Source organism: Diadema antillarum, unplaced genomic scaffold (assembly GCF_040938485.1).
Source record: "Diadema antillarum isolate AM-2024a unplaced genomic scaffold, OU_Dant_1.0 seq00000996_RagTag, whole genome shotgun sequence".
Classification (NCBI taxonomy): Eukaryota; Metazoa; Echinodermata; class Echinoidea; order Diadematoida; family Diadematidae; genus Diadema; species Diadema antillarum.
The window spans coordinates 208,073-226,317 of NW_027271834.1; the positions used below are offsets into that span (position 1 = coordinate 208,073).

An 18,245-nucleotide genomic window follows, 5' to 3' on the forward strand; every position below is an offset into this window, starting at 1 on the left:
ATCATTTAGCCTTGTAGGCCCTAGGTAAATTGGTCGTCGTATTGGCATATGTGTCAACTATTCAACCACAAATTCGATTTATACATAAGATAATTTTCTTTTCCACCGTGTGTGAGCAATAGGCCTAGTAGAAGTAGACTGAAGCATCATGTTATAGTCAAGGTTAGGTAGATAAAGAATGTGAATTGAGGTATAATTAATCCAAGATGATAAAAAAAAGCAAGATAGAAGAAATTACAGTATTTAGAGATGAGTTACGAAAATACATTTTTAGTTCATAACAGTGTTAGAAGTGCGTGAGTGTATAGGACGACGTACCGATGTCCTCGCACGTTGCCCCCCTGAATCCGGGAGGGCAGGTGCAAGTGAAACCAACGGGCCATCCAATGCAGGGGGCGCCGTTCTGGCACGGCTGGGGGAAGCAGTGAGATGCTGGTGATTACAAAACCCGAAAGCGGCTATTGTTAGTGCAGGAAGTTATGTGGATTGATAGAAATTTAGGGCGAGTTGAAAAAGAAAAGAACGTGAAACAGGCATGAGATGTTAGTTGTTATGCAAATGAATTGGGGTGCCTTAAGTGTGACGTTGAACTAATCACCTCTTAAAAAGAAGAGGTCTGCCTTTATAGATGGATGATAATGGAGAAGGTATGAATACAAAGGGGCGAAGGATCAGCGGCTTTTGGAGCATTGATGCTAGGTGTGTGTGTTTTTTTACACATTATACTTTTTAACACAATTTGTGAGAACTTGTGCTATGGCTTGGATACCACTTAACTCGGCGAGTGCAGTTACAGTAGTTTGGAAACTGACTCCTTTAGTGAAATGCAATTTCTTTCTAGTTATGGAGTAATACTAGCAATTCTTCAACCCCTTAAAACAGCAGCTGAAATAATACGAATTTTTTAGTCACTTGTTCTATTTGGATGTTTAGCCCGGGGACAAGGAAAACTTGATAAAATGTTGGTTAAGTATTTGTCTGGGACGGGCATTAGCCTTTTCCTAATCAGCATGAGTTGTCTGCGGAGCAGTCAATAAGATACTTTGGGTTTATGGTGTAGTATATAGGCCCTACCATTGTTACGTGGAGTAGAAGTACAGAAGTTCCTATATTATGATGAGTGAGTATGAAGAAACATGGTAATTACTTTGTTGAAGACATACAATATGAATGGAAAAGGGATATTAGGCGTTAGAAGGATGAGGTAAATTGATTTGCTATTGATGTGCTAACTCGTTCTGAGTTGCTACTTTTTTAAAAATCTTGACAGATTCATATGAGAACATGAAACAAACATACAGACACATTCGTACACACATCATTGTAAGGTAAAACAAGGGAGCTGACTGTGTGTAGCGAACATGCACGTCATACCTGTTGAAGTGGTTTGACAATTCGATCCGGTGAAGTCCGATGTACACAAGCAGAAGTACCCCGTCTGGTCTTCGCTAGTTAGACACGTGCCCGAGTTCAGACAGGGGTTGGAGTCACACGGGAGACCTACGGGGGCACATCGATAAAAGAATGTCATTCTTTTATCATCTCCTTGTTTGAGTATAACTCTGACTATGTATTCTACATAGAGAATATGTAGTTGATTGATTGATTGATTCATTCATTCATTCAGTCATTCAGTCATTTATTCATTTGTTTATTTATCAATTCACTCTTGAAAACATTGATTTATTCTTTCAAAATGAACGAAATCTATAAGAGATATTGCATTGTGCAAAACTCAGTATTACACTGAAGAATATATATATATATATATATATATATATATATATATATATATATACAAACACAATCATCATGAGTTCTCGTCCAGATGTTTTGGGTTCAACGAGCACAAATTCTTGCGAAAATGTGACCGTATGATCTCATTTCACAGAGTACGCATGTATACGCGTACGATATTTCACTTTTACTTGCTTGCTACTTGGTTGTTGTGGGTTTTTTTTTTCAACAGTACTGGTATGATGAGGTACAAAATTATATAGATCATTACAAATAGTTCTGGGCGTTTTTGGCGCGAACGTGCACAGCACTAGTATGCATATCCAATGTCAGATTCTTAAGAGTACCAAGTTGCTTTGGTTCAAAGGAAAGCGTTATCTCTTACCATGGTGTTTCTCTCCTCATTAAAAATTATCGTCAAACAACAAAAATAAATAATACATTCGCACCTGTTGTAGAACTCTGGCTTTCACAATTTGTTCCGGAGGCTCCTGCTGGACACACGCACATATAGCTGCTGAGGTCGGCACTGGTCAAACAGGTACCAGAATTCTGGCATGGGTTCGAGTCGCATGGTGGTGATGGTGTAGCTGAAAAAAAAAATGTAAGCAAGTCTATTGTGATATCATCTCTCTATAATCATAATATTTTAATACATTTCAAACGTAGAAGAAGAAATGGAAAACCAGCAGACAGCATGCACATATGTAGTGACCGTATATCATGACATTATAATGATTATTATTACATGTATTATTATTTGGAGCATTGAATTTAAAGACACTCAGTCGTGGCGAGTGGTTTGTGCGGCACGGAGACGAGCGCAACACGCTGCCTCCCCCATTCTGTATCAAATGTAGTGACCCCCGAATGAGAATAGCGCTGGCTCAATGGGTCAGCGAAAGTACGGTAGGCTACAAGAGAGCTCCCTGTGCTTATCTCCTAACCCAAAATGGCTGTCAAAGCGAGCCACGAGAGCTTCCGAATGGACGCACACTCTCAGTGCGCATGCACATGAAGAGAGGCCGAAAGAGCCACGCGTCTTCTGGCCTCTCTCCTCCAATCACCGCAGCTCGCGGTAACAATATTTGTGTATGATACGTACACGCACACACACACATACACACACACACACACACACGCCGCAGCGTCTTCTGGCCTCTCTCCTCCAATCACCGTAGCTCGCGGTGACAATGTTTGTGTATGATGCGTACACACACACGCACACACACACACACACACTTGTCTCAGTGGTAGCATTGCGCAATTGCATGCACAAACTTCGGTCGTTCGGAGTTTACGTACCATTAGGGATGGCGATCGGCTGCCTTTAAGGGTTACTGAGACGAGCACTGAATTACGGCTTTCTATAGTTCAGTCGGTAATGCACCGGGCTAGCAATCCGGAGGTCTCGGGTTCGAATCACGATGGAATCCCATTTTCTTTGCTCATTTTCCCACTAATGCATTATATTAATTCCTGAATCACTTTTCTTTTATTTACGTTTGTTACATACTCAAAAAGCTGCATCACTTCGGTGATCCCTCGCATTCCCGAAGTTGAATTATCCTTCGGGTTTATGCCAGGTTTAAGTGTGTGCTGCGTGTGTGTCACACACTAACACACTGCTATAGCTTCTGACCATTCGAGCATTGAGAATTAAGGGTTTCTGTGACAATCACTGAATTCGGGTTTTATAGCTCAGTCGGTAGAGCAACGGGCTAGTAATCCAGAGGTCTCGGGTTTGAATTCCAATGGAATCCCATTTTCTTGCTCATTTTCCCACTGATTATCATTATTTTCTTTTTTGTTAGAGTTGGTACACTGCAAAAAGTCCGGTGTTAAATAGTGAACACCGAGCTGGTGTTAAATTTTCGGTGTTCATTTATGGTGTTAGATTAACACCTCCGGGTGTCATTTCCAAATTTTAAACTGTTTTTTGAAAAGTTTCTTAGTAACTGCACTTCCTGTTGATTTTTAATTTAAACAAAACGATCAAGAATTTTACATTAAAATACTAGATTTTTGAAAAAATGTGAAAATAAATTTACACCAAAGTAACACCAGCTGGTGTGGTCCCTTATTGAAGCTGGACGGGTGTTAAACCATTGATATTAACACCAACAAATATCAAATCAACACCATGTGGTGTCATTTTTGAATTGACACCAGTACAGTGTCAAAATAACACCAGGTACAGTGTCAAATTAACACCACGAAGTGTCAGGTGAACACTTTTCAACACCATCACAGTGCATTTTTAACACCTGTGGGTGTGGTCTTCTATTGAAGTTTGATCGGTGTTAGATTTAACACTCGTGGTGTTAAATCTAACACCGATGTTTTTACAGTGTATCATCGCAGTCATTTGGGCTTCTGGAAGGTTTTTACTTTTTTTCTCGAAACGTTTAGCCTTCAAACGACATTTTCACTTGCGACGTAGATTTGACATTATAGTGAGGCAGTTGCCCACAAATTACAATTTATGACATGTACGTGTATCTGACGTCACTGTCAATGGGACTTATACGATAAAATGAAGCAAATGAGGCAAACAATGATATCATATTCATGGTTATGGTGCGGAGATCGCGGGTTTGCGATTAGTTTTAAATAGTACATTTCTTTGATTACATAACTTGAGATATTTCAAAAGAGGAAAACAGAAGGAAATGTACCTTTGAATTAGTGCGATTAAGATTTATCATGTTCCAGTATACTCTACCGAAATATATGTAAGTTGTTGGCAATATACTCTACGGAAACACATGTAAATTGTGGCAAGAGAGAGAGGGGGGGGGGGATTTTTAACGAAACTAGAGATAACTGTCGAGTTCAGTATGGACCAACGCAATATATTTATAGGTCATATATCGTAAAATATATATTTAGATGTATTTATATGTGTACACTTAGATATCGACACGGGTTAGCGAGTGAACACGCTCTGACGTGTTTTTAACACAAGATGTACGTCTACTTGTCTGTCGAGACAACACAACCATTCTCAAAATACGTACGTTGGTTTTCACAATTTGTTCCGGAGATTCCTGATGGACACACGCACACATAGCTGCTGAGGTCATTACTGGTCAAGCATGTACCAGAATTCTGGCACGGGTTCGACTGGCATGGAGAAACTGTAACATCGAAATAAGGCATAAATCAACAGTGAATGTTTGACCGCTATAAATTTTCCATTGGTTAAAAAAAAAAGGTGTCACATCAGATAACTGCCCGACCTTTCTTTGCCCATATTTATGCATAATATTGAAACATATTATTACACGCAAGTATCACACTCACACACACACACACACACACACACACACACATACTTTACATATATATATATATATATATATATATATATATATATATATATACATATATATATATTATATCAGATCAACTGGTTTTTTGTACACACTGGAAAGAGTTTGGTTAACTCAAATTTTCCAAATTCTCATGGTCTTCCGCCGTACGTACACAAATACACGCACACGCTTGCTATTTCTCTCTCTCTTTCTATCTATCTATCTGCAACCCACATCTACCAGTCACGCACACTCATCCATACAACCACATTGATAGGTCATAATATGTTTACATGAATAGTATGCATAAATGACGCATCTCAAACATTAGGCCTACGCATATTAATAAGGATGTAGTGAATAATGCTTTAGCACAAAGTTGACATGTCACTTGGCGTTTCTAATTGAGCCAAACGAAATACTTGCCGTCTGTAGCATGCTTACATGACCAACACAAAAGAACTAATACTAGTAAAAGGAAGACTTAATTTATCATGTTTACCTTTGGGAGCAGTGATTTAAAAATGTTCAAGATATCACTTTCAGTCATGCAGGTCAGTTGTATCAAAAACATCCTACCATAATCAATTTTTGCAATAAAGCCTAAAACATATGGAGATATCATTATTTTTCTCGTTAAACCATAACTGTAGACGGTTTAGTCTGGAAAGATTTATATCATAACTATTGTTCACATTTTGTATATTTAACAATACTTAACATCGATCACACTGGTTCAAATTTGTACGTTGGTTGTTTCTATCCCTAACTCACATTTTAGAACTATTTTGAAGCACTAATGCTAGGTTATTGCTTCATTTGCAAATGACAAATTATGTCTTTAATCCTGCTAACATGCCTGAAAAAAAAGCATGATATTCAATGATAATATCATGGGTGGATGTGATGATTTGACCCAAATAGCATGCTCATCAGACTCTAATTGCGCTTATCAAACAAGTGCAACTATATGTACTCTCTTGCCTGAAAAGACACACTACATGCGCAGGGCTCTGATCAATGGACCTTTGCCAGGCGTAATAATAAGCATAGCAACAACAAAAACAATATTATCAAATAAAAAAAATGATAACATGTATATGACAGATAATATATATCGACACTGAATTCTACATGGCCAGAAACTCTCTTTCCATTGACTTTCGTATTACTTCTGAAATATCTCATGACTCATAACATGCCTGTTACAATACACCGTCGGCTGAGAATGATAAGGGCGTTAAGTTGTCACTAAACCCATAGTGTTCGAGACAACTTAACGCCCTTCTCATTCTCAACAGACGACATGTAGATATTTCAAAAATAGTCATGCAATAATTGCAATTATAGTTATGGCATGCGTCTTCAGACAAACTGCACATGTACGCGATACTTTGACAATTTCTTTGACAGAGTGATTCATTCAATGGCTTACATAACGCATGCTGCCATAAAATTATAATGTGATTGTGTCGAGTTTTGAATGATTGTCATAATAAATATATCATTAATCAACATTAACATATTATTTATACATGGGCAACCTCGTGGGAGTTGACTTATGTGTGTCATTAGAGCTTACGCTGGAAATAAGAAAGATCCAGGGAGGTGATTTTGCCTCACCAAACTTAGCTTCCTGCAAGGTGGCCATTTAAACGATTTGTGAACTCCCGTGATTGGTCTTATACCATGTTTTTAACTGCGACATAAATAATGGTACAATCATGCCATAAAACTTTGAAATATATATGTCATGCAGCATTTAACACGAAATATAAGTAAACGGCACTTTCATTCCTTGAAGTGTCACAAATATAAAGGTTGACATTAGTCTTGGCCTTCAGCTATATCATCTCATCTATACATCAACGAAAGCACAATACCCAATGGCTAAAATATCTTGTATGCTAGCAATATACCTTGGATATCGCTCTAACAACTGTGCCGTGCATCAGACCAGCCGCATTCACACATTCAACACTAAACTTCAGTTAATATTCAACTACGCGAGATAAATATCATTTATCCATGACACTGGCAGTAGCAAAGTGCAGTTAAGTGATGCAGAGAGAGAGAGAAAAAAAAAAGTGAAGAATGTGCGTACCTCAGTATCAGTGGCTTGTGGGCAGTGTGAGAATGAAGATGCCTGTGCGATACCACATTGCAATATGGTGCCAGCGGTATCTGACGGGTTAAAAATTGTGTCTATTTTCTGGTGATATGTGGCGGTGAGAATTAGTCAAAGAAAACATAAGCAAAAGAAGCGAGAGTGGTGTTTAAGGGTGATGTTAGCACGTGAGCTGGATGTCAGAAAAAGGTATATCGGGCGCACTCCAGTGAACCTAACCTTCAAGAGAGATGGAATAAAATTCAATCGATATATTCGGAGAGAATGTTACGCAGACAGGAATCACAGTCTTGTGATTTCAATCTTACCTGCTGAGTCCTGCTGAAAGAGGCTTTGGCATAATCATTCTTTGTTGTCGTGACTTTCTTGAGTCGTAACTAAAAAAAAACGTTAAAAAGTATTTGGTATGTGCAGACAAATAGAGTAAAAATTGGTCCCCCTTACCTGCTATTTCACACTGGGGGCCCGAGTAACCACTGATGCACGAGCAGCGGGAAGTTGTTGCGCTAGTTACCACACAGGTCCCTCCATTATGACAGGGGTTAGTGGCGCACGGTACTGACGAGCATAAGGTTAATGAAGTGCTGTTAGTTTGGTTAATGAAATCGTACTAATGGTGATTTTGTTTTTTAATCGACTTTAGGCAAAATAGAAGAATATAGAGTTATTCTACTTCTTGGTAGAACTGCTACTGCCGCAATGAATACAAGTGTCGTGACATGCTTGACTTTTATACAGAGGCAAATGGAAACAAACTATTGATATTTTTCTTTGGTGGTGGAGCAAAATGTTGATCAAGCGTGGAAGAAAGGTTTGAATGGAGCCGAGAGTCTTTATGATGTTACTTACGAAGTGAAAATGAAACCTCTCTACAGCGAGACGCCGTAGCTACGTCGCTGACACACTTTAAGAACATCTTGTTTGCTTTTGGTCAGTACGATTTTCTTGTGACTTACGTTTGGGAGGAATACTATAATGTTTTCTTAACGGAAACTATAGCTGCCTTTCTCTAAATCTAACTTTTGAATGAATTAAAAGAGTTTGAATTTTACTGGCAGAAGACAAAGAGTCAGCTAAGCACATGACCATTATCCTTGTCATCGTTACAGTATATCATTTTGCGTCAGCGTGAGCTAAAGTCAATTTCATGCACTGATGACATTTTTACACACTTTCCTTTCAGAGGTACTGAAGTGAAATCAATGAAATTGCCAAGGCGTGAAAGGATACAAAACATCTAAATGTGAAAACTGGTATTCAGCCATGAAGTTGTCAAACTTGTATTCCCTTTTACGCCACATATCCCTGAATTTCTTTAATTATTATCAAAACATTAAGTTACTCCCGCAGTGAGCCAAGAGTTTGTGAAGTTTCTCACGTAACGCTATCGAAAGTGATTAGTGAAACTATAGGGGAAACACTTGTACCAAAAAGTCTAGTAACATGGGACCAGATTTTGGCAAGGATTTTTCTTTTATTAATTAGTTGGAAAAAATAATGTTTACAGGAGTCAGTGAGAGTTGCAGGATTTTCTTTCCCCCTTTAAAGGAACATTGGTAGCTTTGGTAACCTTAAAGCATTACATTGTATACTCGTCTGCATTACAATCAAGCAGAAGATAAGACGGTAAACCATCATTGGGCTATGTAACATACATGCCCAAACTTCAACAAGCCTTTTTGTTCTTGCATATGAAACATATCATCTTATATTTATGAAGTTTTCTACATTAAAAAAGAAACTGATGAAGTTCCCCCTCCCCCCCCCGTTTCCACTTCGTGAAAAAGAACATGTTCTTATCTTCATGAGATAGCTTTCTAAAAGACCATGCTATTTATACCAAACATCTACTCCATTGAAATCGCTTAATTTGCATCCGCTTACCTGGTAGTGTGCAAAACGTCCCCGAGAAACCAAAGGCACAGAGGCAGATGAATGAAGATCCGCCCAAAGATTGGCATACGCCACCGTTTTGACACGGATTGTTACTTGTACATACGCCTGTTTAGATGTTAGGTGAAACGAGGAGGTGAAAGCGAAGAAAAGGAAAGGGGATAATTGTATTAGAACCAGTCAGTAGAGGTAAGAGATAGACCCAAAGGTGGAGTTATTAGGGAATATGTCACAGATGTAAGAAAATGGTATAGAAAGATGGTAATATGATAAAATCAATAATATGGAGGGTATTGACTAACTATAAACTGAGTGATATTATAGTCCATGGTTTTATACATTTGGTGTGAACTATGAGCAATGGTATTCAAGTTACTAATGTTAGTGAACGCAGAGATGGATTTCAGTTTGATGAGATGAAAAGTTATTTTCTTTGCATTGATCTAACACAGTCACTACGCACCAATATCAACCAGAGAAATAATAAAAGACTATTACATTTCCAGTGCGTATACGTCACACTCAAGAACACATACACACATTATGCATAAGACACACCCACACAGAGATACAAAGCACACACAAATACACACACGCACACATTCACATACAATAGATAAATACACACAACCACATGATCACTTTTTACTTTATTTGTCACGTTGTCATCTCGAATGAGTTTGGTAATGAATTAAAAATGACCAAATTGTATCTTACCCGTCGCAAATGGAAGAGCTGAAACCGACTGCACATTAACCCAATATGTGCTGAACTGCGTCACAAACGTGGCACTGTGAAGAATATTGGAAGGGGGAAGACCTTTTTGTCAGAACCTGAAATGTCTCCCTCATAAGGAAGGCTGCATGACAAGTTGTCAAGTTTCATGAATTGTTGATATTTTACTCAGCTTGTGCGTAGACTTTAAAGTCAACCTTTGCATCGGAATCGGTTACAGAATTCGCATGATCCACGTCAATCGTTGGTTGGTTTAGGCAAAGCCTACAGCAGAGAATGCTGATACTTTGATGATACTATTTGCTGAGGAAACTTGCTTGACTGAAATGTGTAAGAAATAAATTTTCCATGTCGCCTCCTTATAAGGATCTTTTGACTGTCTGTGAAGAATAAGGATTGCAATAGAAACCATGAACTGAATCGGGTTTATGTCAGTGAAAATAGATTATGATATTTGTGGACCACATACGGATAAACAATCGCATTTCATTCCATAAGTATCTTTTTTTCCCCATATTTTACGGGATGGGAGTTAGTCAAACAGGAGAATAGTAAGATATTTTTTTTAAGTATGTCATCGTATTCAACGTTTCTTTACGTACATGTATTTGGAGAAGGATTGTGATCAATTCTCTTTATTTATTTGAAATAGCGATATAGCCACTACAATTCTACGTAAAAATGTTGGTTTATAAAACCATTAAACCGTATACGATAATAAGGACGGTAAAATATAACTGTTCGTGTACATACTATAATTGTGATAACATTCCAAATGAAATCAGAATTATGTACATGAAAAATCACGATGATTTGAAGAAAATAAAGTTATGGAATGGAAGGTGCACATACTGGAAAGTTATGGCGCCCAGAGTCGACAATGATGGCGCTGTCCATGTGAATGTTTCCGGTGGGTTCTTGTCGTTGCCATTTGAGTGCGTGATGGAATCCGCAGGGCTTGTGCACTGCCTTGTCCGAAAGTTTTGCGAGTTACTGGTGGACCATGTACCCACAATAGAACCACTTGATGTTCTTGCCTGGAGGAGGATCCCTCTGAATTGAGTGGTGCCCGTTATTTGCACTGTAAAATAGAGAGAAAGAAGATGACGTCATTTAGTAGTTCATCATTTTATTGCAAGGTATCAAACGGAACAAGATTGCAATGGACTATTAAGATTCACAATAGTAAAAGCAAACTGATAATTCTTTTTTTTTTTCAAATACGAGCCCAGGACAAAACGCCTGAATGAGCAGACAGGTCAAACTAAAATCAAACGCTGACATATAAAAATACCACATGTTGCCAAAGATAATTATTGCAGTATACCGCTTTTAAAGATTTGTAGGCGTGGCCGCCCTCAAAAAGTAATGCCAGGAGTTTCATGATATAAGATTAAATGTTGATATCTGCCAAGAGGTCTATTCATCGCAATTTCTGTGACTGTTTGAAGAAAATACGAATCGCAGATCTTTAATTATTACTGGGTTTTTTTTTCTGCACACGCTAACTGCGCCCCTAAAAATACCTAAATGTCTGATCTATTGTTATCAACCGTAATGTCATTGCAGATAAGCATCACAATGCCTAATGTTAAATGTAAGCACCTTACCTTGACTAATGCACGAACTCACAATAGCAAGTCAAGGTTCATTGAATAAAACCTAAGAATCTTTCCATTGCGGGATACATTGCTATATATAAAAAAAAAAATGCGGGATTGAGACTATGGGAAGAAAGGGTGTTGTATCCTTTTGTATAAACAATGTTTGCTATTCTATGCTGGCGCACCTCATTATGACAAGATGAACCCCTTGTATAGGTTTTGTTATGATTTTATTGTTTGACTCTACTGCTGATGACAGTACTTACGGTGAAAAGTACCTTTGGTGGTTTTTTTAATCCCTTTGTTTGTGTTTGTTTGTCTTGAAAAGCAGCCTCAGAAAAAAATCATTAAAGAAACATTGCATATATTTGATCACAATAGTCTCTGATTTTGTGGTTACAGCTCGTTATTCCGAAGGTTCGTTATTCCGAAGGCTCTTTAGTCCGAAGATTCCTTATTCCCAAGGTTCGTTATTCCAAATTTCATTTTCGGATTTACGAATCTCCGGAATAACGAACCTTCGGAATAACGCCACAAATGTTCATTTTCGGATTAACGAACCTCTAGGTATAGGGACTTTGTGTGTTTTGGATTAACGCACCTTCGGAATAACGAACCTTCGGAATAACGAACAGCACCCGATTTTGTCACGTGATGGCCAGTACACGTCAGCAATTGTCACCATGGAGTGGAGTTTTACAGGACCGACATTTGATGCCAGAAATCATTAAATAAATAATCATAACGTATTCCATTTAAATTAGCATTTAGACGAGGTTATGTCTGGGTATGTGATATCATGCTGTATGCGGTAGTCGTAGCCTCGGAACACTTTCCTTACAAACCAGCTTGAGAATATCTCTAAACAGTCACAGAAAAGAGATAATAATTACTGTCTAATTTGACATCAACATGCCAAGCAGTTGGTATTATTTTCATCTAATTTGCTATATTGTTGATCTTCGCCTTTCGATGTGACTAGACAAGAGAGAAAAAGATAGAGAGATATACAAAGAGAGGGAGAGATATGGAGAGAGAGAGAGGAAGACTCTCTGGGTGACAAACTAGCGACAAGATAAAAATGCTTCCGAATATGGATGTATTCTGCCTCTCGTACAGTCGTCACCGAAAACAAGACGAAGATCTCCCGTCGAGTCAGTGTTTGGCGTCTATTGTTCGGCGCCATGACGAGATATTTGTTTAACCTCTGTGGCTCTGAATTCTTCATGATATTGTTGAAGCTTTGAAAGCGGAATAATAGGTTTTATTTTCCAACAGTATATTATATATGCATTTTTCCCCCTACAGCTTCGTTGTTGGCATCAAACACATGAAACGTTAACGAATGTCTATCGTCGCATTGAGCAAACATCAATAAGAAGTGATCCCCTATAGCTATGAATTTTCATACTGACATTATTTTCAGTTATTATATAGGAATGCAGTTAGGAACGAAAACTTTTCATATTTACATTATTTTAGTATTATCAAGAAATGCATATTGGAATGCATACTTTTCATGTTGACATTATTTTCAGTTATTTTTCAGGAATGCATTTAGGAATGTATATCCTAGGAATGCTTATTTTTCATATTGACAATATCTTTAGTTGTTATTTAGGAATACATTTAGAAATGCATTTAACCCGTTCCAAAGTTAATTTCAAAATAACCATAAACTTAACATGCAGGCTCCAGGTTCCCTTACGGAGCGGGTTAAAACCTTGGAATTGAGGAGGGGGAGGGGTTCTATGTCTGTCTGATTTGGTAATGAGCGCAGCGACAAACATCTTCTCCAATCACTGTTTTGGTAGAGTTGCGTGGGCAAAGTCTGCTGGGTCAACCGAGCCGTGCTATTCCCACTGATCCCACGTCCAGGTCCCATTGGCTCACGTAACCATGGCTGACAATACACCACTCCCTCCGCATTCCTCTTTCGTCTTTTTGTCTCCTTTGTGACGATAAATCAGTCTCACACATCTATTATAAGAGCTGGCGGAGGCACTTTGGAAGTTCCCGCACTGAGGTCATGGAAGTTGTATTGAAAAGCACAATCGTACAGTGTCGGCGATTGTGTTGTGAGTAGCAGAATCTGAAAGACAGCTTTTGACAAATAAACAGGGAATAATATGCCGCCCCAACTCATGAATAATGTGACATCAATTGCCAGTGCTTATCCTTTAAACCTATAGTGAATAAGGACAGAACAAACTCTATCAAAGTCACGTTTATACTCTAATGGCGTCCTATAAGCCTTCCCTAGAGTGAACGACTTCACAAACACTGTATTTTGGGGGATTCCATTGGAAAAATGTATATCGGCATTATTCATTGATTACTGTAAAAGAACACGTCATCATAATCGAGTTCTCATCATCACTGTTCACAAATAATGGTATCATGTTTTATTGATACAATAGTTCAACTGAGTATCAGATGGAGGACTTTGTCATGTTTGTGATAGAAATTACTCAGAATGATTCACTTTTTCTCTCATTCACTCGCTTTCAGCAACGTTTTTCTTCTCTTAAATATGTTCTTTAATCATATCTCGACTTTTACATAATGGTTTAGTGAGATTCTATTGATTGTACCTTAATTCTGTTAGTTTATTAAATGTTTGAAGACTAGTATAATTGTGATTGGATGCTCATAATCACATGTAAAGCTCCCTTGAAGTAGAAAAGTACGCTTTGATCCAGTTCTGGAAATTCGTTTAGTTACAAGTGATCTTTACTGTGGAAATTCATTGTAATCATTAAAACAGATATTATGCAGAATGACAATGTTATAATACATGTACGTATACGGTCTACCCAAGTGCTTAATTGTACGGTCTCTTTGTTTCATGACCAGGGCCCCGTTTCATAAATCTTGCTAACAGTGACAAGTTATGGTTGTTACAAGCTACTGAAATCCTTACATCTGATTGGCTGAGAGCAAATTTGTCATAGAAATGTGGCAGTTGCATGTCACTGATAACAAGTTTTATCAAACGCGACCCCGATCGTATAATAATATAAACATCAAGACAAGATGACCACAAAAACCCCAAATGAAATAAATGATATCTACAGAATCATGTGAATTATTTGACATCTGTGCAAAAGAAGGACACAGAATCGATTGGTATAATAGATGAAAAGGGCACTATTGGTGATTGGCAACGTTGTTGATAATGCATGTATGCGTTGTGCCTTCGGCAAGGAGGCACAACTGGGACAGTCTCGATTACTCGTGTCGCAGGAACTGGCCGGCATCCATGGTAACGATAGACTCGCTCGTCTAACACCACAGACATGATATTCTCTCATCAAATATAACCAATCAATTAATATCCCCATTCTGGCTGTCTTGTCATGCTTGACCCTGGCATTTATCATACTCAGACAAATACATTGTTATGTACGTAAAGGAAAGATCCAGCATTTACACCCAAGTGCCGAGAAGATTAGGGAGGAGCACTTGTCCCAGACAACGAAAGCGGACCTCCCATTGAACTCTTTTTTTTTACAATGTTATATAGGTGTATAGTCACGTTCTGAAGTCAGTGAAAAAGAGACAAGGAAGAATAATGTTATTGCTCATGTTATATTCTGTAAACTATCTTCAGGAGTTTATATATCTTGTAGATAGGTCGATTCACGCGACGCAAATTAAATCATTGAATACCTTGCCAATTAGGCGCAGAATATTCCGAAATTTTGAAGATGTTACTATATATTAAACCCATTCAAAACTGATGCTGGCATCCAAGTTACGCCGCAGACCCAATCCTTTAGAATCTGTTACAAAACTACTTGATGTGGTAAGGGGATCGGAAATATCACCTAAGCAACGTACAGTAGAAATCAGGCCTAATGACGAGATAGAATGCTATTAGCCCTTCCAGCAATACCTAGAGCCAGATATATTTCTTAACATATTTTTATTTTCATTATAAGGATTTCATAAGATAGAATGAAAAAAGAATAACAATAAAATCATTTGAACCCTTATATTGTTCATGTTCTTTCGGCCACAGAATTACCAAAAACCTCTCAATTGCTAGTTCGACAACCCATTCTTATATTGCCAACTTAAAGGTATTAGCCCACATTTGCAAACCCACGAAAATCAAAACTGCATAAAATAGGTCCAATATGACTTCAAGTACAAGTTATAACAGTAACATACCTCACCTGTTGCTCTTTGTCTATACCATTCTATAAAAGAGAGAAAATCATCCTTTTAAAATCAATTTTCAAACCGGGTTAACCCGACCCACAATCGAATTACGAGCGCGGGCTAGCTACGTACACTTGTACATGTAACTTATCGCATGCATAACTGTAGTACGTACGTGGACCGGAGCTAGCGAGCGTTATACGCATGCATACGGTGCATTTTCATTTATTTTTATGAAAGTAATGGACTAATTGGAACGAAATGTTGCACAGGTGTTACTGCAATCATACCCAAACTCCATGCTAACTATGAGACCAATTGCTGCAGGGTTTACAAATGTGGGCTAATACCTTTCATACATGTATCTCAAAAGATTACAGTTTTGTAGATTTCCTTCTGATTTATTGCAGATTTGATGAGTGTAACCAGTAAGTTTCATTAAATCTTTCTGAAGTATGAAATACATGTATGCAGTGAATTTCAGAAGTTCGATGATGGCACGGTCGTAATTTTTGTCGCAAAATTTCATTGGGACTTGATGGGTTTAGAATAGACAGGATGATTTTCGAAGTGTTCAGGGACAAAAAACATTCCCCTGATGCAGGTACGTAGCATGTATCTAATGCTGCATCTCATTTCTTTTCATTCTTGTTTCTGTCTGTCTGACTGACTGTCTGTGTCTTTTTTTCTCCCTTTTTTTGTCTGCCTGTCTTTATGTCTGTCTGTCTGTCTGTCTGTCTGTGTGTCTGTCTGTCTGTCTATGTCCTTTTCCTTCTCTTTCTCTTTCTCTGCTGCCAACACATTTGCGGTGACAATTTATGCCGACAATCAGAGTCACGGATCAGCTGATCAAGGGGGAATAATTATTGTATTGGTCACAATCACGTGTGTTCTCTGTAATATAGCGTGACGTCTGTAACCCCGTATCTACTACTAGTATACCGCCGCTGCTAACCCTCCCATCCCAACGAAACGTGTTTAACACTTTTGTCTCAAAGGGTGTCAAAAGTGAGCCATCGTTGTTGGACACAACAGACTATTTTCTGCCATGCATTCTGAGAGCTTTTTAAAGCGGTAACGATAAAATAAGTGGCCTCAACCCTTCAAAGTTTAATGACTACAGTTGTTGAGCTGAATACGTTGTAACTGATTTTCGTGTGCACATAACACTACTACATTTTGTAGTACATTGTATACTCGTACAGACACAGGCACATGATTTGTCACACATAAACAAACACATGCCCAGACAGCATTAGAGCGTGATGTCACGGACCATTTGTTACATGATAGGCCCAACTTGCCTTGATGTTACACGTTATGAATGTTTTTGAACCGCAATTCCTGTTTCAGAACAAAACAAGAAAACAAAAATCTGAGTTCCTCTGCCTTCAATTACCATTACCATTGATAATGCATTATACAGCTTAAACAATTTATCGCGATGCTGCATCGCAGCTCTGAAATCACAATCAACAATGGTGTGTCACAATCGATCAGCTTGTGTCTTCCACTGCTGGTTCCCGCCATTGTTTTGTCTTGCTTTATGCATACTGTACATTCTTTTTTCTTTAAAATGTTCAACGTTATCCTCATTTTTCTGGATATGACGCTGGATGCTAGATATACAATGCTCTCAATAACCTACGCTTACAGATATCATAAACATTATAAACAACAACTAAACTGTTTTAGCTGGACCACAGAACAAATTCTGAATAACAATGAATCATCTCCTTTTAATCGTATTTGGCCTACTCCTAATGAAAATATTTTGTTTTCATATTCTAATATCACTATCGTAGGATTTTTATTTTGTAGACAAAAAAAGCCCTCACAATATATTGAGTCTTGCCAAAGAAAGAAAAAAACACATGATTATTCCCACTGCTGGCGATAAAATGGCGGTGTGGAACGACGACTGTATCACAGAGGCAAAAACTACTGCATTGATCCGGGAAAGTGAAGATGAAACTGTACAGGAAGCACTGAAGGCATGTATAAGAAAGAAGATCTACTGGGCAGACATTCATTTTGTCAAATCACAAGGGTGAGAGCAAGGATTAAGAAGGTCTGACGACTGCATCTATTTCTCTGGATTTGATAGCCAATTAGTTTCGCAATTCTGCGCTGTTTCCGTGTTGCTGCAGTATCACCAGTGATACCGCCTATATCATTCTTGAAAAATGCAAGTGTTTGCATAATCGCGCACCCTCCTGCCGTCTGCAAATATGCACAGCGTAGGCCTATGTTATTCCGGTATTATTTCCGTCCAGTTTGTTTTTTAAAGAGTGTACCGTGGTATTGTTCCTAGGAGTCGCCAACCAGCATCGTGCCGTGGCCATTGTCAGCGATAGAACCTCTGCGAATTGCGCAAAATCAATTGTATGCATGTTCTATTAAGTTCCATCATATGATTCGGAAAACATCTAGTTGAGAAGCGAAACGAGAGAAAAGCCTTAAAGGAATGGCATTGTGATATCAGTGACCCGAGTCAAAATTGAAAGTATTGAAAACAATCTTTGAAGACAAAGGGAATGTCGCCTACATGTATATATAGACTGTGGAAACTTCATATAATAACGAGGTCTTCGTAATGTAATAGAATGTATAGCAGCGGTATCAATACATAACTAGACAGATTCAGGAAGTGAAACAAGAATT

The 18,245-nt window shown here is 38.2% G+C and overlaps 1 protein-coding gene across 1 annotated transcript in view; it reads right to left on the reverse strand.

The window, feature by feature from the left end:
- LOC139742322 (uncharacterized) overlaps positions 1 to 18,245 on the reverse strand; it is a 54,928-nt gene that overhangs the window by 24,358 nt on the left and 12,325 nt on the right. Inside the window, exons 2-5 of the mRNA XM_071652898.1 lie at positions 10,663 to 10,891; positions 9,793 to 9,866; positions 1,375 to 1,500; positions 319 to 432 (exon numbers count right to left, since the gene is read on the reverse strand). Of these exons, the coding sequence (XP_071508999.1) occupies positions 319 to 432; positions 1,375 to 1,500; positions 9,793 to 9,866; positions 10,663 to 10,891 (543 nt within the window). The remainder of the gene's footprint in view (positions 1 to 318; positions 433 to 1,374; positions 1,501 to 9,792; positions 9,867 to 10,662; positions 10,892 to 18,245) is intronic.